This window comes from Podarcis muralis, chromosome 17 (assembly GCF_964188315.1).
Source record: "Podarcis muralis chromosome 17, rPodMur119.hap1.1, whole genome shotgun sequence".
Classification (NCBI taxonomy): domain Eukaryota; kingdom Metazoa; phylum Chordata; class Lepidosauria; order Squamata; family Lacertidae; genus Podarcis; species Podarcis muralis.
In genome coordinates, this window is record NC_135671.1 from 29,205,663 (window position 1) to 29,229,016 (window position 23,354).

The window sequence follows — 23,354 nt, forward strand, 5'->3', positions numbered from 1 at the left end:
GTGATTGGTGTTTGCGGCAAGGTTTGCTGGCGATTGGCTGCTGTGGAATTGGGTGGGTGATTGGCGGCGGCTGGCGGTGAGTGGGCAGACGATTGGTGCCTTCGTTGATGCGTGCGATTGTCAGTGGCAGGTGAGCCATTGTTGGCAATTCCCCCCCAAAAAAAGCTCAACTCTGGGCAATCCTCCCCCCCCCCAAAAAAGTTTTAACAACTCTGGGCAATTTCCTCCCAAAAAAACAGGGGTCTTATACACTGTTATATCCAGAAATACAGTACTTGCAGCTCTACGGTCTGCAAGATAATATTTGCACATTATTAATTCTAAAACCACTGTGTTATTTCATATGTGTGAGTGCCAATTAAGCTTCTTTTGGACTCAAGTGGAATTGAATTGTTCCAGCTGAAGTATTGGGATTAAAGCCAGGCGTTCTCCTCTGTCCACCGAGTAAAGCAATTTTCCTCCAGGGAATTATGGCAAAGAGGGAGGAGGGTCACATGTTGCCACCTATGCATGATCAGTCCTAACTGGAGTACAGCACGCCCAAAGCTGTTAGCCAAATTGCAGAGAAAACGTCGAACTAGTTTTTAGCCTTACCATTCAAGTTCGTTAACAGTCCACAGACCTTTAGATTAAAGAAAGCAAATACTTTATTCCATAAAAGAACACTGCTAATAACAGTTATTCCACCAAACTCATCTTTTTAGAAATCTAGGAGCTGTGTTCAGCATTGTTAAAAAAGGTGTTTCCATAGGAACAGCATGTTTTTCTTCTGCTGAGATTGGAGGGGACTTTTTTGGCAAGAGAGTGAAGAGGGACTTTAAACATGAACCACCTGCAAGCCTAGAGGAAGCCTATTCGCTTAGTGCAAGCGGCATGCTCCTTGATTATTTGGGCAATCACCAGCACATGTCCTTCCTTGGCCTCCCGTTGCCCTTAGCTCTCCCTTCCCTGGTTAAGGAGAACCAGAGTTTACTGTGACAACTGAGTAAATGATCACGTCGGAACCTAACTCAGGTTTCAGACTCCGAGTGTGTTGTAAGCGAACACCAACCACCCTCCCACTAAGGAGCACTCCAGTCCATCTCACAGCTCTGGCCTTGAAGAGCTCTTGGCTAAAGTGGGGCTCCTTTCACCTGAAATCGAGACGGAAAACGCGCAGCAGCCGTGGCACCAGTGGTAGAGACAGTGGAGTGGGAGGACTGGGAAGCAGGCAACCGATGAAAAGGAGGAACTTGGAGGCAGAAGGGGAATTTGCAATGCAGATCTGCAAGCATTAGAGGAAAGGTTGGCAGTCAAAAGGAGGAAAGCCAAACAGGTGGGCTGGAACGATGGGAGACCAAAGGTGGGGAGGAAGAGAGAGGGGGAAGCAGTGGCTGCCTGGAGCTGAATGTGGACAACGAGACTAAAATGATGAAGGAAGGAAGGCACATGGTAATATACTGTATTTTTTGCTCTATAAGACTCACTTTTTCCCTCCTAAAAAGTAAGGGGAAATGTGTGTGCGTCTTATGGAGCGAATGCAGGCTGCGCAGCTATCACAGAAGCCAGAACAGCAAGAGGGACTGCTGCTTTCGCTGCGCAGCGATCCCTCTTGCTGTTCTGGCTTCTGAGATTCAGAATATTTTTCTCTTGTTTTCCTCCTCCAAAAACTAGGTGTGTCTTGTGGTCTGGTGCGTCTTATGGAGCGAAAAATACGGTAGTTTTCAGCTGCCCGGCTAATCAAAGAGATCTTCCCCTCCAGGGACAATTAAACTGATGCCAAAGAAGAGAAAAAAGATAACCAAATGTTCTGAAAAAGCCGAAGTGCTTATTGACATATTGTGTGTTGTGTTGTTATTAAAAAAGGTTAACTCATCTTTACCCCAAAAACCTGTCCTTTAGATGTATTAAAAGGAAGATTCGCTTCCACAAACAGAAAAGTTGTCCACTTAATAACTTCTTTAGGTTATGACGATAATTTCTCCAGCAGTGCCTTTCCTGCTGCTGTGCCATCTTTAGTCCTTTTTTTAAGCTTTGGAATAATACTTTTTAGTCCGGCTTTTACTTCTGTTGCCACTTCCTGATCGGAGCTCTGAAGAAGGCTATAAACAAAGAGAAAATATCAAAAATCAGAATTACAATCGGAATGAAATGTGACAAGCAGAAGGAGAAATCAATGCTTGGCAGTCCATCTGCTTTATCAAAGCATCCATTGGGATAACTGCCTAATAGCAAATAGCAGCAGTGTTTTTTCTTAAATTCTGAAGCATTTAATTTAGACATTGGCCATCTCAACACAGGCTAACATGGACACCGGGCTGTCAGAATACACAGGAAAGTGAGCAGCCAAAGAATTTACAAAACATTGCTCTTCAAAACTGCAAAAAAGGAAAAAAGCTTCCAAGTATCTTACTTTTAATTCATCGAGGAAAATGGTTTTAAGGAGAAAATGTTTGCACTGACAGTATTATTAATAACAGGGCAAAAACTCAGCTGCAAACGAAGATGCAGGCATAGTTCCAGGGAAAACCACACAGACCAGTTTAGAGAACTTTTTCTGTATCCCAGTTAGCGAGTGGCAGCCTCACATTTGACAAAGGAGCCCTGTGCTCCAACTCGGAAGTTGGAGTGGCAGATTCATTTCGAACTGCAATGTTATTTTTATCATAACCTTCTGATTAAATGAGCCTTGCAGGGGTTTTTTTTAGATACATAATAAGGATTATGTTGCCAAACCAAACAGAATGGGGGAAGAATTAATGTGGCTTGCGGAGTGATTAAAAATCTGTTTCTCAATGTGACCTAAAGCAGGATGGCAAGGGAGTCAAACTGTTCTGCCTTATCCAAAAAGCACAGCGTTGTTAGTTTGAAGCGTTACGCCGCGGAGTTTGCATGCCTTTAATGCCTTGGTACATTAGAGCAGTGTTTCCCAACCTCGGGCCTCCAGCTGTTTTTGGACTACAACTCCCATCATCCCTAGCTGGCAAGACCAGTGGTCAGGGATGATGGGAATTGTAGTTCAAAAACATCTGGAGGCCCAAGGTTGGGAAACACTGCATTAGAGAACCTGCCTTGCCCTGGCCTGAGCAGAAGAACTCCTTCCATTTGTGGAACTGATTCCAAGCTAGCAGAGGACCTCAATGGAAGAAGGGTGGCAGGAAGCGAGGTGAAAGTCCGCTCCACAAGGTCCCCTTGCAGATCAGCGCACTACCTCCCCTTCTCTTCCCAGATCACCCCCTAACCCCCCAGGGCAGTTTCCCAGGGGGAAGCAGGAATTGTAAGCACCGCAAGCCTAAAGACCTGCTTCTAGTTTCACCTTATCCACTATTTGGGATCTTTTGGGGGGCGTTTGGGAGCGGATGAAAAAAGCTGCTACTCAGAGGAAGCATTTCTGAATTCAACATTGGCATGCATGTCAGGCCACTATCCCAATAAACTCCCACAATGGCCTCGGTCGAGTATACTTGAAGGAGCGTCTCCACCCCCATCATTCTGCCTGGACACTGAGGTCTGGCTCCGAGGGCCTTCTGGCGGTTCCCTCATTGCGAGAAGCGAAGTTACAAGGAATCAGGCAGAGGGCCTTCTCAGTAGTGGCGCCCATCCTACGGAACGCCCTCCCACCGGATGTGAAAGAGAAGAACAACTACCAGACCTTTAGAAGACATCTGAAGGCAGCCCTCTTTAGGGAAGCTTTTAATGTTTAACAGACTACAGTATTTTAATACTTTGTTGGAAGTCACCCAGAGTGGCTGGGGAAACCCAGCCAGATGGGCGGTGTGTGTGTGTGTGTGTGTGTGTATAAATAAATATTACTATTATTATTATTATTATTATTATTATTATTATTATTATTATTACTACTAGTACTACTACTACTACTACTACTACTACTACAGTTTTGCACCCTGGTATCAAACACAGGCAATGACCAGGTGCAGCAGCCCCAGAAAGAAAGTGGAAATGTGCCCCGCCAGAACAGATATTGCAGCAGTTTTCCTCGCCATTGCCCCTTCTAGAGATGAACCGTCTCTTGCTAAGCAGGGGCAATGGGCACATCCAGGACGCCTGGTGCCTCTTGGGGCTTGCTATTAATCTTAGGGAAAGGGAAGCCAAAGCTGTAGGAAGCCAGCTGGTGACTTGAGCAGAGAGACAAGTTCACGTTCCCTTTTTGTGCCCTGGTGTCACCCCAAAGGAGAGGCTGGCCTCTCTTCTGGAGGGCAGGATGGGCGGGCTGAATCTGTACCTAGAGCCCACAGATTTCAAGCTCATGCTTCGAACCCTGTCATCAGTTCGGGATACTGCCCAAAGCCGTGCTGCCCTGAAGATCCTGCAATGAATTATGGTAAGGTTACCAGATTTTTTCTCAATGAATCTGGGGACACTTTTCAACTTCAATAGGAATGGTAGGATTTTGTCAGGGGACTGATTTGTAAATCCGGGGACATCTGGTAACCTTAAATTATGGGCTGCGCCTTTGCTTGTGTTGCTCACCAACAGGCCCCTCATGCCACTCTGCACCCCCTCTATGGTGGCAGCAATACGGGGGCTGGGGATGATGACAAAGGGGAGGAATACTATCTTCCCTTCAACCCCCACCCTGCTGCTCCCCTGCCAGTGGTGGGGGTGTCAAGAGGGGTGCAGCTGTTGCTCTGGAAAGGCAAAGGAAAAGGCTGTGCTTTAAAATGCTGCCTTTTCTCGCTGCTTCCCAGAGGAGCAGCGGCAGAAGTTTCCTCCATCCCCTGCCTCACCAGCAGCAGCAACAGGGTCGTGGCAGCAAAGAAACACAACATGGTTCCTGCATTTCAGGGGGTTGGACTAGATGGCCCTTGGGGTCCCTTCCACAACTCTACGATTCCAGGGTTCTATGGTCACGGAGGAACTGGCCTGGCCTGCCTCTTCCTCTGTGGCTCACCTGGAGGGCCTGCCTTGGGCCCCACCTGCTCACCAGACGCCACGCTGCAGTTCATGCGTCGTACTGCAGTATAACAATCTTGAAATTTTATTATCCACTAACTAATGCATATGCGCACACACACAGAGATCCATTTGAAAACTAATATGACTTTCAGAAAAGCTGCTGCTCAGTCAATGGCAGCCCCTGCTAAGCTGCATCAGCATTCCACTGAAAGCAAGGAAGAGAGGCTAGAAATCTAAAAATGGAAAAGGAAACATTTGAGATGCAGCTGAACACCAAGAAGCACTGAAGACTGGCCAAATACAGTGGTGCCCCGCAAGATGAATGCCTCGCAAGACGAAAAACTCGCTAGACGAAAGGGTTTTCCGTTTTTTGAGTCGTTCCGCAAGACGAATTTCCCTATGGGCTTGCTTCGCAAGACGAAACGTCTTGCGAGTTCTTGCGAGTTTGTTTCCTTTTTCTTAAAGCCGCTAAGCCGTTAATAGCTGCTAAGCCGCTAAGCCGTTAATAGCCGTGCTTCGCAAGACGAAGAAACTCGCGGAACAGATTAATTTCGTCTTGCGAGGCACCACTGTATCTTATGTGAATGAAAAATCAGAAGGATCACTCGTTTAAAGCACACTCGACAGCCGTACTTGAAGAGGGCTGCACAACAATAGGAATATACACATTCTAAGCAAAGTTCAGCATTTTTTAGCAGAGCAACTGAGCCATTCTATACCAGGATTTCCCCCATCTCTGTAGAAGAAGAAAACTTCACAGTAAAGGTTGAAAGAGCTCTTCCCAAATCTTTATGCAACATCTGCATGCGGGATTAGAGATTTCAAAGGAATTAAGTGTGCTTGTCAAATGCAAGGGATCTGTTCCAAAGTGTCGTGCAAAAATCCCTATAGATCTATATTAGAAAGCCAGCAGCTGAGCGCTAAAACTCCACATTAATATAATAAACCTATCGGCAGACGCTTGATTTAAGCCTGCTGTATTTGTAGTGACCCAGAGAGTCAGGGAGGTTATTTTACTTTGTGTCAGAAGAAGCACTAAAAATGGGGGCGGTGAATTACGAGATGGGATACTGGAAAGCGAGGACTTATGCAGAAAGGGCCAGATCCGTTTACAGATGTCAACTGTCCCTCCAGCAGCACCTTTGCTGATTTGTGTCATTTCAGTACCAGCTGACCCCCTAGACCTGAAGGCATCTATGTGCTTTGGGAAAAGAGGGGGCAAATTAACAGAGGGAGCAAATAAGGAGCCTGCTTTAGTTATAGAGGGCAGGAAGATGTGGCATTTAGTTCCCTTCCATTCCTCCGTTTCTGTGATGCACTGAACGCGTCCGCCGATCGCTTTCATTTAACGGTACACGTTGCCATAGTGATCAACATCAGGAGCTGGGCTGCCAAATTAAGGCACGGCAGAAATTAAGACCCAACTTGGAAAACTTCTTTGGCGGATTTGCTGTGAAAGGGAATTTCTGCATACAAAAGCAGGGGCTCATTAGCGCAACTCGTTCATGTGCCACCAATTATGGTTAAGACACTTTTGTGAGCGAGGAGGGGGCTGTAAATACTTCCGTTTAACTGGGCTGCCAAACGCAGTACCATAAAACAAGCAAAGCGGCTCCTTTTGAGATGCTTGCTTCAGGTGTGAGCCAACGATGGAAAGGGAACGGTTCAAAAAGGGCTGCAGCATCGCTCTGGGCGACACCCAAGGGGGCCCACCTGCTTGCACAATGAGAATCTACTGTATTTTTCGCTCCATAGGACGCACCTTGTTTTAGAGGGGGAGAACAAGAAAAAAAATATCTCCCCCTCTCTGCTCAGCATCCCTTCAGCGAAGCGGCAGGAGAAACGGAGCCCCTTCCATTTCTTCTCCCGCTTCGCTGAAGGGGCGCCACGCAGCTCTCCCTCTCTGCTTGTCTTGAGTCTTGCTCTCCCGGCTTCAGCAAAAGGAACCCGAAGCCTTTGGAGCGCAGCGCGAAGTCCCGCTGCGCTCCAAAGGCTTCAGGGATAGTCGCCTCAAGCCTTTGGAGCGCAGCAGGACCTCTCGCTGCGCTCCAAAGGCTTCGGTGCCCTCTCGCTCTCCAGGCTTCAGCGAAAGCAACGCGTAGCCTTCGGAGGCTTCGCATTGCTATCGCTGAAGCCAAGGAGCCTGCATTCACGCCATAGGACGCACACACATTTCCCCTTAATTTTTGGAGGGGAGAAAGTGCGTCCTATAGAGCGAAAAATACGGTATTTCTGCAGCAGGATTTCACTTCTCTCTCTCCCCGTCCCCTCCTCAGTGCAGACTTTTGAGATGCACACAGCAGAGGAAGAGGAGCCCCATTGCTCCGGCTACGATGCATCTCGCGCTCATGCTCTCAGTCAATGCTGGCTAAATTATACGCCTTGAAGGGGCAACCTCTATGGTGTGGACTCACTGAGGTAGATGGAATTACCATACAAATGGCAATCATCGGTTGCTCCTGAATGTAAACGCTTGTTGCTTTCTAAAGATAAACCAAATAATGCCTTGAAACATGAGATGGCGCAATAGGACAAGGTATTAGAAACCCGTAGGAAGTCTTTCAAAAGCAATTCCAGATTAAGAGTACTGCACAGAAAGGATTTCCTGGCACTTTTTGGTCAGGCTAGCAAAAAGCAAGGAGAAAGATTTAGCTTTCAAGGCAATGCAGTGATGCTTAACTAGTCAAGCAAAGGCTACAACCCGACTGCAAACAGAACACCAGCCTAAAGCATCTATGACTGTAGCAGATAAGAAAGAAGAAAGAACAGGGAAGTAAGAAATCACAATGAAGCTGTTTTGTTGCCTAAAGCATATGCAGCATTTTACTGCTAGTTCAGTCATTAAATGCGGTACATACCGACACAGAATAATCGCACCACGATTGACGTTTGCCCAGGTCTTCAGAAGATCAATGCCCACGTGCTCTACGAGTATTTTTGCAAAACATTCTGTTAAAAAGAAAGACCAGGTTAGACACCACACAAACCCATTTAAAACTTTTTGTAAAGGGGTTTTAACACTTGTAAATTGTATATTCACAGACCACCTCAGAACCATTGACTATTCAATACATTTCTAATAAAGGTAAAGGGACCCCTGACCATTAGGTCCAGTCGTGACAGACTCTGGGGTTGCGGCGCTCATCTCGCTTTATTGGCCAAGGGAGCCAGCATACAGCTTCTGGGTCATGTGGCCAGCATAACTAAGCTGCCTCTGGTGAACCAGAGCAGTGCACGGAAATGCCGTTTACCTTTCCGCTGGAGCGGTACCTATTTATCTACTTGCACTTTGACGTGCTTTCGAACTGCTAGGTTGGCAGGAGCAAGGACCAAGCAATGGGAGCTCACTCTGTTGCAGGGATTCGAACCGCCGACCTTCTGATCGGCAAGTCCTAGGCTCTGTGGTTTAACCCATAGCGTCACCTGTGTCCCACATTTGTAATAGTCAAGCCTTAATTTCTGAGTGATGCTGAGAAATAATCAAGACTGTAACAGCAGAATCCTCTATCTCAATTTAATGGACAGGATGGCAAGAGCTATTTCCGATGTGGACACCGAAGACAAACTGAAACCTTCAGGCCCACAAAACCAGTTGTGGAAGAGTGAGGCAGTTCCACATTTCACAACACCAACAGCTTAAAATACCCCCACAGTTCTTTGCATAGAAAGCACCTGCCATGTTGATGAATGCTTTAATCAAGATTCCTGCATTGCAGGGGGCTGGACAAGATTACCACTGGGGACCCTTCCAACTCTGATATATTGCAATATAAGGAAAATGTCCAGAAGCTTCAGTCGGTTTAACAAGGGGGCTTTGCAAGCAGGTAAAGATTTGAAAAAATTGTGAGTGGTACCGGTTGGTGGGGACACAAAACCACCCCCACCCTAGTACAAATTCATGGGCTCAAATGGGAAAGCGTATTATCAAGATCAAATCAACTGCAGCTGTAGGTGACAGAGATTATACTCTGCGTGACGGCAGTTTATTTGTTTAGAACCCATTTGCCTGGAGTTGGCTTTCTCCTGTGCCCCCCAATCTCCCCCACCAGCAGCAATGTCTGAACTCACCTGGCACTGCAAGCACAACAACCGAACCCTTGGATCGCACTAGCAGAGAATACTGGGCGATCTCTCTATTAGCTGCGCAAATAGACTCCTGTCGGCAACATCCCTTCTGTATCCAGCCCCCAACTTCCACAAAAGAAGTACACAAGAGGCCCAATTAATGGAACTTAGGATGCAATCCTCTAAGCACATTCCTGGGAGCAAGGACCACTGAACTCAGAGGGCCTTACTTCGGAGCAGGTATATAGGGTTGCACTGCCACCGACATGACGGCTAAGGGTGAAGGGGAGCTCCTTCCAAGCTGTGCTGCTTTTGAGCTTGGATGAAGTCTGTAAAATCTCCTGGACGCTTCCAGGGCGGAAGCATGCATTTAAACACTTCAGGCAAAGCGATTCAAGGTTAACAGTTAGTGCAGACGAGCCTTTGCATCCCTCCCACGCTGTCCCTTATGCATTTAGACAGACTGTGACGAGTGACTCCACTGTCTTTTGCAGAATTACTAGCATACCTTCCCGGCCGCTCTCCTTCATTTTCTTGTCTTGCTCAACCAGCCACTTCAGAACCAGGTGACCTGCTGGATGCTCTGCAATATGAAGCTTTGAAAAGAACAGGAAAAGTCAAGTCCCTGCAGTGCTTTTTACTTCCCTCACTGTATCACAATCTGTGCCTTTCGAAATGCCAGGAATCAGATCAAGGCTCAGGCATATTTAGAAATGCTGCCTACAAACAGAATCTGTTTTCTCCACATGACTAAGTGGTACATTAAGTAATCAGGGGTGGCCAAATGGAAAGCCATTCAGAACATTTAAATAAGTTTAGAGGCCTGGCTGTTTGTTTAGACATTATGCACTGGAGTTTCTACTAAATTTAAGCTACCCATCATCTTACTTTCACTTCATTAACTAGCTATCTTTCCTGCCTTTTGATTTCTTAAGCAATTTTAGTGCAGCAGAATTAAAGATTTTAGGTGGTTAAAATACACGAAAGTTTTATCTGCCAAGTGCTTACAATGACATTACAAGCAGATATACCAATACAAAATTTAAGACATTGGGTATAAGTTATATGCAACACCCTCAGCCCAAAGTATCTGCTTCTTTTCTCCAAATGTGTTCCTAAAATGCCAGTGTGCTTCAAGGTTATAGGAAAGAACCATTTAGGCAAGAGACAAAATATGCCACACGCTGAAATTATGGAAATAAATTGTGTATTTGGCATAGTATAGTCAGTGGTTCACACAGCTGTAAAACCACAAAAGTAGTCTACTTACTCCAAGCTAGAACATTTACAACCTCATTTAGCTACAAGAAACGATGTTATCCCAAGTTTCAGGAACAGGTTAAAAACAATGGGTTCTACCCAACGCTGCATGAGCCGAGTTCCACTCGCACGACAGGGCTTCCGTTCCTTCTTCTCCCCCACCCCTGTAAACCTTCTCCAGAGAGGCCCCCAGACCCGGTTTTGAGCAAGGGCAGAGGGTTACAAGAGAGAATAATAATAATAATAATTTATTATTTGTACCCCGCCCATCTGGCTGGGTTTCCCCAGCCACTCTGGGCGGCTTCCATAGAAACCAAAGATACAGTAAAATATCACAGATTAAAAACTTCCCTGAACAGGGCTGCCTTAAGATGTCTTCTGAATGTCAGGTAGTTATTTATCGCTTTGACATCTGATGGGAGGGCGTTCCACAGGGCGGGCGCCACTACCGAGAAGGCCCTCTGCCTGGTTCCCTGTAGCTTTGCTTCTCGCAATGAGGGAACCGCCAGAAGGCCCTCGGCACTGGTCCTCAGAGAAAGAGGAAGTTGTGTCTCCTGCACAAAGCCTGCTGCCCAAGTGGAGCTGCAGTTCTGGACACAGCCCAACAATTTGCTCCTTATCATTTAAAAATGATCCAAAAATTGTGCTTAAAAAAAATCTCATTATCTACTTATCATTCCTTCAGCGTGGAAGAATTATTATGCAGTTCCTTCCAGCTGGATCCCAGGATCCTGCATGAGACTCGACAAGCCCTTTGCTATAGTCCACTGCTTGAATCAGGATAAATTGGTTTATCCCAATTTGATAGCCAAACTGCAGCAGATCCCAGGGAGGGGCCCCAAATTCATAACTCTACCGCTTGCTCCTTTTCAGGCACAGTTACCTCTCCGTCTTTGCCCCCTGGAACCATCTCTTTTGCCGCGAGGCCAGCAATGGCCTTCATAGCTGGCTGGACGTCGCCAACGGCAGCCTTGAGGATCCCCGTCACCACAATGAACGTTGCCTTGTCCATCACCATTTCTTCAGCATGTTCGTTCAGGTACTTTAACAAGGAGGGAGAAACAGCTTCCAGAAGTTCACGGCGGCGAACATCTACATCTTTCTTACTGTTGGAATAAAAAGCAGCTCTTTTACTGCCGGAATTTGGTTTGGTACAACATAATCCAGTCACTCCAAATTGTCCAATTTAAAATCCAAACGTAGCCCTCTTGCTTTCTCCCCGGAACGCACTAAATATAACCTGCATAAATGGAAAATTGGTTACGCTTTTACACCTCAATTCAGAATGCCACAGAAGCATCGGTGATTATACACGTGGCAATGTTGCGATGAGAGAGAGCTGTTCGACAAGCACAAAATAATAAGCAGGCAGAACTGCTCTTCTTTACATCGTAGCTGAGAGATATGGGAGCTCCATGCCAACATGATTCCTTTCATCCCTTGAGAAATGGCTGGGTCTGAGGATTAACCTTCAGGAAATCACCAAAACACCCCTGGATAGTCCTGCTCACATTAATAGCAGAGCCTCGCCCACCTGCCACTGAGAGGGACAAGCCTGGCTGCATCTCCACAGAGAGGCCCCTTTCTGAGAACCAGCACTGCTGGGGGGGGGCTACACGTGGGGCCGAGGCAAGTGCCACAATTGCAAGGGATTGAGAAACAGTTCAGGGTGGCTGCATGTGGCCCTCATAGAGAGAAACCAGTTATAGTCCCCTTATTCACAGATGGTGTATTTCAGGAGGGGGCCTTCCACCGGTTTTGTGTGGGGGTGGGGGTGGGATGCGCAGGGGGTGCGCATACTGTGACAATGAGGGCAGCTTCCTTTTTTGTGTCTGGAGTACGTATTTTTCACTCCGTAAGACACACTTTTTTCTTCCTAAAAAGTAAGGGGAAATATCTGTGCATCTTATGGAGCGAAAGCGTGGTCCCTGGAGCCGAATTGCCCAGGGGCAAAAAGCGGATCATGCTTTTTTTTAAAAAAAAAAAAAGAGGGAAGGGGGTGTTGAAACAAAGTCACTGATCGGTTGCTGATCGGGAGAGAGATAATGGACGCTAGAGATAAAGGAGGCTGCCTGGGAGCGGGGAGGTAAAGACAGCAAACTTGCAAAGGGGGGAAACAGGAAGACTAAAGCAATAAGGAGAGAAATTAGAAGAAAAGGAGGAGCAAAAAACTGCTCCAGCTAAGGAAAAGACATTTCACTAAGGCAAACAAGAGGGAAGGGAGTGTTGAAAGGAAACAGCTTATCGGTGGAATTGGAAGAGAGATAACGGAAGCTAGCAGAGGCTGCCTGGGAGGGGGGAGGTAAAAGCCCATGGATCCTCAGGATTTTTACACTGGGTCACCACAAATTCACCATCAGATTACAGTGGTGCCCCGCAAGACGAATGCCTCGCAAGACGGAAAACTCGCTAGACGAAAGGGTTTTCCGTTTTATGAGCTGCTTCGCAAGACGAATTTCCGTATGGGCTTGCTTCGCAAGACGAAAACGTCTTGCAAGTTTGTTTCCTTTTTCTTAACACCGTTAATACAGTTGCGACTTGACTTCGAGGAGCAACTCGTAGAACGCAATGTACATAGTAGCCTTTTTTGAGGTTTTTAAAGACTTTGGTGATTTTTGAAGCTTTTCCAAAACTTCTTTTGCAGCCATTTGGTAAGTTAAGCTTTTAAAACTTTTTTGGGGGGTTTTGGATTTTGGGTTGGGGTGTTTGGAATTCAAGGACTTGATGTTGGGGAGGGGTTTGCAAGAATCTGGGAGCTTGTGTGGGTTTTCCCCCCTGCATTTTTATGATTTTTTTGTGACCATTGGGGCACTCTGCTGTTGTTTTTTTTTTAAATTCTGGGTTTGAATTTCTGTGTGGTGGGTGGCTGGGGGAACAGTTGAGGAGGGTTTGCAAGAATCTGGAAGCTTGTGTGGTTTTTTTCTGCATTTTTATGATTTTCTGTGACCATTGGGCCACTCTGCTGTTTTTTTTAAAAAAAATCTAGGTTTGAATTTCTGTGTGGTGTGTGGCTGGGGGAACAGTTAGGGAGGGGTTTGCAAGAATCTGGAAGCTTGTGTTTTTTCCCCTGCATTTTTATGATTTTCTGTGACCATTGGGCCACTCTGCTGTTTTTTTAAAAAAAATTCTGGATTTGAATTTCTGTGTGCTGGGTGACTGGGGGAACAGTTGGGGAGGGGTTTGCAACAGTTGGGGAGGGGCTGGGGGAGCTTTTCAGGCGATGCTTTGAGGTGACTGATTGCACCACCATCACCCTGCGGGAATTCTGGAAGGACCACTTCGACATCGTCTCCTGCTTGAAGATGATCACCACGGCCTGGAATGGGATCAGCCAGAGAAATTTGAATTGCGCTTGGCGCAGCCTGTGGCCGGACTGTGTGGCACCAAGTGACTCTGATGCACCAGAGTCATCAGTGGTGCAGGACATTGTTGCCTTGGGGAGGACCATGGGCCTGGAGGTCACAGAGGAGGACATCAGCGAGCTGGTGGAGGAGCACAACCACGAGCTGACCACCCAGGAGCTGGTCGAACTGCAGGCAGAGGCTGTGGGATTCCTATGGGAATTCGTGATTCGCAAGACGAAAAATTCGCTAGACGAAAAAACTCACGGAACGAATTAATTTCGTCTTGCGAGGCACCACTGTACATAGCATGTCCATGGCTACATCCTGTACCAAAAAAATCACGCACCCACTGTTGCGTGGGGCAACAATGGTGCAAAAACGTGGTTACAAAGCACAGATCCACAGGGATCCTCAGGATTTTTGCATTGGGTCACCCCAAATTCACCATCAGATCACATGTCTGTGGCCACAGCATGAACCACAAAAATCATACATCCACTGTTTTGTTCAGAATATTTTTTTCTTGTTTTCCTCCTCTTAAAACTAGGTGTGTCTTTTGGAGCGAAAAATACAGTATTTCTAGGCATATTTATTATGTTTAAATCATGGGTTAGCCACTCTAGGATGCAGCAGGGTAAATGTGTGCTCAATGCAAGACATTTCCACCTAGGTGCAGCCAGCCACTCCCACTCCCTGGGAGCAGATGCAAATGTACACAAACAGTGTGAATAAATGGTGATAATCTCATAGCCTTCCTCTCCAGCCTCCACTCTTGTTAACAGAAATGCCAAGGGGAAAGCCCTGTTCTGCTAGTTTCCTTTCCTTCAAATAACTGCTTCTCTGCACAACTGGCAGACAATGTTAGATTTAGACGTCCACAAAACTGTGGAAATGGCATTTTCTGCTTACCTATAAGCATTTCCATCACCCTGTTCCAGGATTTTGATTATTGCTGGTGAGAAATACGCAGTATCCCTGGGACTTAACAGGTACAAAAGGACTTTCCTTCCATATTTGTTATTTACAATGCTGGTTAAGGAATCACTAATTTCCTAAAAGAAGAGGAAAAGCATTGTTAGTGGAAGATTGTTTTCAACAACCAATTTCATTTTTAGTTACTTGGAGAGGGATCACAATCTTGGCTCATAGTTTTCACTGCTGCTGTAATACATGCAATACACCCATGTAGGGACGCCCATCCCAAACACAGACAAAAACTGACTTAGCCATGTGCACTAGACAGACAGTAGCCATCCCTTCCACCTCCTTCCCTTGTATTGTTAAGTAATTATTCTCTTTTTATTTCTGCATGCTTAGAAAGGGGAGAGTGTATATATATATAGAAAAACACCTTTAAGCATATATGCAGGTACAATTAGTATAAACTTTTTAGATGTGGATTAATGGCAAAATTATTTTGAGGAGTCCAGCTTTGTTCATCAATTGTTATTTTATTCTCAAGTTAGAGGAAAGGTGTCCATCCCATGTGCAAAGTCTAACAAGACATCTATTTTAACTTTTTCTATGAACAAGTTTCTACAAGGCTCCAGCATGTGATTGCTGCCTGACTTCCACCCTACTTGCAGCCAGCTCCAGTGCTCTCTATTTTGCACAGAAGCCTGAGGCAGATGAAGTCACGACAGAACTGTGCCCCTTGACGTTGCCTGAAGACGGATTCATTCATTTAATCTAACACTGCACTTATTAGACGGAGAGGTGAGGATAGTTTGGGAAATAGTGATGAAATATTGCAAAAGACATTCACGTTCCTTATTTTATGAAGTAGCTGTCAATGGATTCATGCAGCGTTACCACCTTCTATGAACGATGTGGAGACCTCTTTGGGTGCATTTTGCAGTTATAAACTTGCCGAAGAATTCAATGCACAGGAGAACTAGATTCTACATAACAAAATCATGGTCTGAGTGTAATGCTAACCCAAACCATGGCTTAGCACAAACAAGCAAGCTCCTGGAGAATCACAGCTTTGCTCCTCCTGCCTTGCGGGGGGTTGGACTAGATGATCTCTGGGATGCTTCAAACTCTACAGTTCTGTGATTCTATGTACGGGAGGGGAACAAAAGAACCATGTGCTTCAACACCCTGTTTTTGACTGGGTGTACATTTTTAGATAAGGGACGCGAGTGGCGCTGTGGGTTAAACCGCAGAGCCTAGGACTTGCCGATCAGAAGGTCGGTGGTTCGAATCCCCACGACAGGGTGAGCTCCCATTACTCTGTCCCAGCTCCTGCCAACCTAGCAATTCGAAAGAACACCTGTGGAAGTAGATAAATAGGTACCGCTCTGGCAGGAAGGTGAACGGCGTTTCCGTGCACTGCTCTGGTTCGCCAGAAGCGGCTTAGTCATGCTGGCCACATGACCCAGAAGCTGTACGCCGGCTCCCTTGGCCAATAAAGCGAGATGAGCACCGCAACCCCAGAGTCGGCCACGACCGGACCGAATGGCCAGGGGTCCCTTTACCTTTACATTTATAGATAATGCACTACATTGGACCTTGAAATTTACCATATAGTCTGAAATGGTGCAAGCTGAAGTATCATCTATTTTGATACTGAAGAGCAGTATTGCCCCGGGAGGAATATTTTAATTCTTTGCATAATCACTCACTAGGTAGCCAAGCGAATCAGCATCACTTGAGAGTTTCCAGCACACATACCATCTCAAATCAAAGCAGTGAGTAAATGGAGCATGCTATGGCATTCCAAGCAACAGCAAAACCACCACAATGAAGTTAGTTTTGTATTACAAGAAAATAAACCTGAAATGTTTGAAAACCAGGCCTAAAAACACGTGAGTGTTTCCAGTGTAATTTACACCTTGTTACTAAGTGAAATGGGAAATCTTGAGAATTTTAGGAAGTTAGACTACTTACAGATATAGTTAGCTGTTTCACAAGTTTAGTGTCATCAATGCAGTCAAATGCCGCCAGCAAAACTAAGTGTGAGAATTCGCCCTGAAATAGGAACCAGAAAGCAAGAACATCGTAAGACATAGAAGCCTGATTAACCAAGCAGCTGGTCCAACATGTTCCAACAAGTTCATTTGCTAAAGATCAACAATGACTATTCATCTCACACAATAACAAGTTCCATCATACTAATTCTTATGCACAACTACTGGGAATTAAGCCTCACTATGCGACAGCTAAACTGGTGACCGGGGGCAGCCGCCGAGACCACATAACACCGGTCTTGAAAGACCTACATTGGCTCCCAGTACGTTTCCGAGCACAATTCAAAGTGTTGGTGTTGACCTTTAAAGCCCTAAATGGCCGTGGCCCAGTATACCTGTAGGAGCTTCTCCACCCCCATCGTTCTGCCCGGACGCTGAGGTCCAGCGACGAGGGCCTTCTGGCGGTTCCCTCATTGCGAGAAGCAAAGCTACAGGGAACCAGGCAGAGGGCCTTCTCAGTAGTTGCACCCACCCTGTGGAACGCCCTCCCATCAGATGTCAAAGAGATAAACAACTACCTGACATTCAGAAGACATCTGAATGTCAGGGAAGTTTTAAATGTATGACATATTAGTGTATTTGTGGTATTTGTGGAAGCCGCCCAGAGTGGCTGGGGAAACCCAGCCAGATGGGCAGGGTACAAATAATAAATTATTATTATTATTATTATTATTATTATTATTACTTAACTCTGAGAGACTTAGATCTGAGTAAATGTCCTTAAGGTTTCATTTGTGGGGAATGCTGTATTAACAAAACAAAGAACCCAGCCCCGTCATTATCCCTCAGTTGTTTCTGTGTAAAGCAGAGCTATTTCAAATGAAGAATTATCCCACAGAATAAAGTTTTATTTGGCATCAAGCTCGGTAGAACACAAATTTGTTTTAGTCATGCCAAATGTCACAAACACAAGTCTTCAACAGAAGTGAATGTGTACCTCAGCTGCACAGAAGTCCTGCTTCTATTTTTGGCCCTTTGCTATGGAATTCGCTTTGTTGTCTAGGTTCAAATCTCTTCTTTAAAGTCATGTATATTGATGTTTCATACATAAGCTTGAACACTTGAGAATAAAACTTCTCAATCCATTAAGTTCCAATTGAAAATAAGGCCACAACAGTGATTTTTTTAAGCCGCACTCCTAAGACAAACTTGCTTCTGAGTAAATATGCACAGGATTCTGCTGCTCAAAATTACCAAAAACATCTTTAAAAATACTCACATTAGCTATTTTTTCAACATAAGTCTTCATGGTTTTCATAATGACTTTTCTGTCCTGACAAGAGAAATGAAGAAAAAGCAATAAATTAGCGTGTGAGGCCAACAAGCTTTAAAATGAACGTAGAGCCGTTGCATAATGTCGGGTTTCTGACTTCAGAATGTGCAACATTCCAGCAAATATACCCATTTGGAGGAGGCCAAAGAGTCCTTGAGAAGCCAGAGATCCTTTTGAACCCCACTTCTATATGAAGGATGGAAAGCCGCCCTGCAGATGACTGTTAAAGGAAAGCTTGCTGCAGAAGATCCCTTAAGTGATCCCACTTGGATCAATTAAGCCTCCTGCGTCCATCAGGGTTCCGTGAGGAAGTATGTCATGCAATATTCCATTTCTCCGTTCGCCCTCCCCATTCTGTTCTCTATTAACTGCCCCCCTTTCTCCATATTTCTCTGTAATCTCTTTTTCTCTGGAAAAAGACTGGGACAACGGCCCCATTGCACCCCTGAATCCAGGGAGACAAAGAGCACTGCAGACACAGAGGAAGACCTTCTTCTCCCATCTCTCCTCTCTTCACTGATGGGCTTGGACACCTTTCAATGTTCCACAAAGAGGCATTTTAACTCCCTATGGCAGGGGCATCCAACTCCCAAGAGACTGCGATCTACTCCGGGGGGGGGGGGACTAGCAGTGATCTACCCATTTGGGGGTGGGTCGGGGACCAATGTTGTTGAGCTTTTTTATGGTAGCAAGCCCAAGGAGGCCAAACCAGTTCAGCTTTTCAAGCGGAAACCCCATAGTTCTACTGCTTTGGGTGGGGGGAAATGGCAGACATTGCTAATCACGTAAAAAACCTGGCTGCAGTAACTCCCTCTTCCATCTTTGCAATCGTGCGCAAATCAAGGACACAGTGAGTGGGTGGGGACAGATGCTCTCCCCCCCCCCACCCCAGAGGAAAATGAGCCTGCGATCTACTGCTAGCACCAGGGGATCGACCTGCCGATCGCAGTCGACCACTTGGACATCCCTGCCCTATGGGATGCAAAATAAGCAAGCTGGGTGCTGCAACCAGCCTGTAAGTCTTCAGTATTTTGGGAAAGCACTGGAAGAGATCCTGAGAACAGCACTTCAGCTTATGTACAAGTCTCAGCTTTAAGCATTTACATAATGAAGGCACAGCTCTCTCTCTCTCTGAAGTTTGAATTTTCAGCATGTTTGCCAGGGCACCATGATAAGCACTGCCATTCCATTTGAGGCGCAAGGCTAGTCATAAAGCCTCCTTAGTACCTTTTAGATACTAATTCTAACGAAAGGGTTGGGCATTTCCATTCTTTTATGTCTCACAATCACATTTGTCAAAGTCAGGCACAGCTAAGTAGCGAGGGAAAAAGGCTCCCCAGTGAAACTTTTTAGAAAGGTCTCACCAATTCTCATTTGATCCACACAGACTCTGCATACAAACCTTGGGCGTTCCGTGCCACAGGCAATGCATGGCGACTCTGGCTCCATCGTGCGTGTGTGCCAAGTAGATTACAGATTCTCTGATTGACTCAATCATTTCCTAGACAGATTTAAGGAGATGGTTTTAATGAATTTAACCCAAATCAACTACCATAATATAAATGGTATTATTCTGATCAGCTCTGTGGGCCTGCATTATCTTTCCTTACAACCAGGAATGGAAAGTACAGTGGTGCCTCGCAAGACGAAATTAATCCGTTCCGCGAGTCTCTTCGTCTTGCGGTTTTTTCGTCTTGCGAAGCACGGCTATTAGCGGCTTAGCGGCTATTAACGGCTTAGCAGCTTTAAGAAAAAGGAAACAAACTTGCAAGAACTTGCAAGACGTTTCGTCTTGCGAAGCAAGCCCATAGGGAAATTCATCTTGCGGAACGACTCAAAAAACGGAAAACCCTTTTGTCTAGTGAGTTTTTCGTCTTGCGAGGCATTCGTCTTGCGGGGCACCACTGTATTTCAAATTCTCAGAACCAGAGTAACACAAGAGCAACTAAAAAGGAGAAGCCCGAGGCCACTGGCACGACAAAGAACAGTGTGCTCTGGTCACCATCATCACAGGGCTACCAGCATTTAATTAGGAAGAGTGTCTAACTTCATGTATGCAAATGCAGCTGGAAGAAACTGAGTTGAGCACCCTAATTCAGCCCTATCCTGCTTCAAGACATGATGCCTGGCAAGTTGTGCCAGGAAGTGGGAAAGGTGCGCATCCCATCAAGACCATGTGGATGCCTTCGTTATGCTTCAGATTCCTAATCCAGCGAGAGGAGGAGGCACATGAGCTGCTAAGAGGCACAGCTCTGCAGAGTTAGACACGCCTGGCATACACTTGTACTGTTTATTCATTAACATGAAACCAGATCAAAACCCATAGCTGTGCCAATACTTACCGATCTCTGTTTTGGGGTAGCATGGATAAAGAAGTCCAGAAAGACTTTATGAACCAACGAATGCTTTATCACAGCCTCCCTGTAAGATGAAACAGGGGGAAAACAAACAGAAGTCTGTACTTACATAAGACCATGACATGGAACTGCATGTGCAGAGAATTGTAACGGAAGTTATAGATACATCTGCAGTGCATCCAGAGCAGGCTAGTTGTCAAGCCAGAGAACCAATCTGTGCACAGGACCTGGCTGCGTTCCTGTGTGTCTCCTCAGCTCTCTCTCAGGCAGGGAGTCCGTGGCTCTCCAGATGTTAGCAGACCACAAGTCCCATCTGCCCCAAACCAATGGTCAATGGTCAGAGATCACAGGATTTGGGCCCATCAACCTCTGGAAGGTCCCCGTTTCCCCACTCCTGCTTTAAGGAGAGAGAGAGAGACCCAAAAGGCAAGAAGCAGCACTGGGGACTGATTTTGTTTTTGAAGAGTCTTCGATGTTCCCACATTAAATACCGTATTTTTCGCTCTATAGGACGCACCCGACCATAGAATGCACCTTGTTTTAGAGGGGGAGAACAAGGGAAAAAAATTCTCCCCCTCTCTGCTCAGTGTCCCTTCAGCGAAGCGGCAGGAGAAACAGAGCCCCTTCCATTTCTCCTCCCGCTTGGCTGAAGGGGCGCTGCGCAGCTCTCCCTCTCTACTGAAGCCAGGAGTGACTTGCTCTCCTGGCTTCAGTGAAGGCAACCCACAGCATCCTGAGTGCAGCGGACTTCCCGCTGTGCTCTGGAGGCTTCAGGTTCCTTTCACTGAAGCCAGTAGAGTCTTGCACACTGACCCCTCTCGCTCTCCAGGCTTCAGCGAAGCAACACAAAGCCTCCAGACCGCGGAGGGAGCCCTCCCTCTGTGCTTTGGAGGCTTCGCGTTCCTATCGCTGAAGCCAAGGAGCCTGCATTCACTCCATAGGACGCAAACACATTTCTCCTTAATTTTTGGAGGGGGAAAAGTGCGTCCTATAGAGCGAAAAATACGTAAGTCATCTTGGAAAGATCTGCTGGGCTTTCACCAGCTTAAGTATTTACATTCAAAATGGAACCGTTTCAAAGTTATCTCAAGAGACGTTAAAAGGGATGAGAACACACTTTTAAGAGAAGCGCTCCGCAGTTGGCTGCGATACGCCTCGCGCTAATTTGTTGCCCTTACTTTTGCGCCATTGGAGTCAGGATCTGTTTCATTTCATCCAGAATGGCCTCCCGCTTCTCAGGCTGAGCCTTCAACACTTCCTCTAAAGTTGGGTGCTCCGATGACTGAAATTAAGAAAAGCCGCTACGCTGAATTTTAATGACATTAAAGAGCCAAAAGCACAATGAAGAATCTTCAGTATAAAGCAAGTCTGCCACTGTATCTTGACACTGTGACCTCACTAGACTCAGTTGAGAGGCTCCGTACAGACACAGCACCTCTAATAAGCCAATGACTTCCCTGTGACAGACCTCAGATGACCTGTGAAGGAAGGTCCAGCTGGCACCTCCTATTTAACCATTCAAGAAGGAACTGATGTCTCCAGAAAGGTCTAGACAAAAGGCATTTTGTACCTAGTTATCAGCGAAGGAAATTTTATGAACAGCCTGAACTGCACTCCGTTTCCAAGGATACATTTGCGAGAGTTTATCTTGCAGGCTGTGTTGATGCAAGCAGCTCCACCTGGTCTTATTGACATACAAGAGGTCCTGATGAAACATAATGACAGGCTGGAGAGAAAGCAAGGTGTATAAAACTATGCGACTAAAGGGTGAAACACACACCAAATGCTCTGCCTGCCTATTTTAAGACTGCAATTGGGACAAAAAGAAGGGAAATGCACTAATTCATTATATTTGTGTATTCATCCAGCCTCACTTTTGACCTTTTTGATCCATCCAGTTTTACCTATACAGAGGAGAATACTTCTGCAAATAAGGGAGAACTGCCCCATTATTACAGTGGTACCTCGGGTTACATACGCTTCAGGTTACATACGCTTCAGGTTACAGACTCCACTAACCCAGAAATAGTAGCTCGGGTTAAGAACTTTGCTTCAGGATGAGAACAGAAATCGTGCTCCGGCGGCGTGGCAGCAGAAGGGCCCCATTAGCTATAGTGGTGCTTCAGGTTAAGAACGGACCTCCAGAACGAATTAAGTACTTAACCAGAGGTACCACTGTATTTTGTTCAAGTGTGCTCTGCAAAGATCCATCCTAACTGGGTACAACCTTTTTTGTTCTGAAGAAATATGAGACACTCTTGCCTTATTGTTAAGCTTTTAAAAGAACTTCATTAAGCTTAATTTTTTAATAGGAATTGGAATGGCTCTATCCAGATGTTCAAACATGAAAATTCCTAATAAATCCACTCCCTTTCAAATGTAAGTTAATGATTACTTTTTAAATCCTTAAAAATGGAAATGGGGGGGCATGGAACTAGATCATTTCAAGCTGAAGTCAAAAGTCAAATGTTGTATAGCAAATTCAACCGTAAGACTTCTTTATACTGTACCTGAATAATCAATAATTGCAAACCAATCAACTTAAACAATGCTCTCCAGAGAACTCTAAACTCTGCAGGAATCAAATACCTATTTTTGTCTATAAAGCCTTTGCATTCAGAGCTTCACACCAGACAAATTAAAACGTGGCGACAGGTCTTTCAAGTTGGCCTCTGTCATTTAAGCAGAACCAACTTCTCTTAATAAAGTCAACCCCTAGAGAAGGGACCAAGCAAACATGTGTTCAGATGCCAATACATTTTTGAAACAGCTAGCTTAGATCTATGGATCAGGTTGCTATGTATCCCAGTTTTAATGAAACTATCAAGATGTTAACTAGAATCACGGGAATGGCAGGTTTCCTTATAAACAGAATTCCTAGTTTTCATAGTGACGAAGTCAGTATTCCCAAGACCACCTCTTCATGGTGTAGATCAGACAGATATCCTTCAGCCCCAAGTATGCTCTGCTCTGCTCTAGTGAAGGACTTCAAAGATAGGAACGAAATTCTGTCGGGGCGAGACACAAACAGCACTGACTGCATGTACAGGGCACAGATGCAGAGGGGCCCACCTTCAGAGCTCCAGCTCTGGAAATAAAACAGCAGTACAGTGGTACTTTCCTGCCAACCTAGCAGTTCGAAAGCACAAAAGTGCAAGTAGATAAATAGGTACCGCTCCGGTGGGAA

The 23,354-nt window shown here is 45.7% G+C and overlaps 1 protein-coding gene across 1 annotated transcript in view; it reads right to left on the reverse strand.

Moving 5' to 3' along the window:
* Positions 1–629: 629 nt before the first annotated feature.
* PUM3 (pumilio RNA binding family member 3) overlaps positions 630–23,354 on the reverse strand; it is a 39,416-nt gene continuing 16,691 nt past the window's right edge. Inside the window, exons 8-17 of the mRNA XM_028712286.2 lie at positions 21,346–21,449; positions 20,153–20,231; positions 19,213–19,311; positions 17,757–17,810; positions 16,458–16,538; positions 14,475–14,617; positions 11,105–11,327; positions 9,470–9,557; positions 7,755–7,845; positions 630–2,081 (exon numbers count right to left, since the gene is read on the reverse strand). Of these exons, the coding sequence (XP_028568119.2) occupies positions 1,946–2,081; positions 7,755–7,845; positions 9,470–9,557; positions 11,105–11,327; positions 14,475–14,617; positions 16,458–16,538; positions 17,757–17,810; positions 19,213–19,311; positions 20,153–20,231; positions 21,346–21,449 (1,098 nt within the window). The 3' untranslated portion in view covers positions 630–1,945. The remainder of the gene's footprint in view (positions 2,082–7,754; positions 7,846–9,469; positions 9,558–11,104; positions 11,328–14,474; positions 14,618–16,457; positions 16,539–17,756; positions 17,811–19,212; positions 19,312–20,152; positions 20,232–21,345; positions 21,450–23,354) is intronic.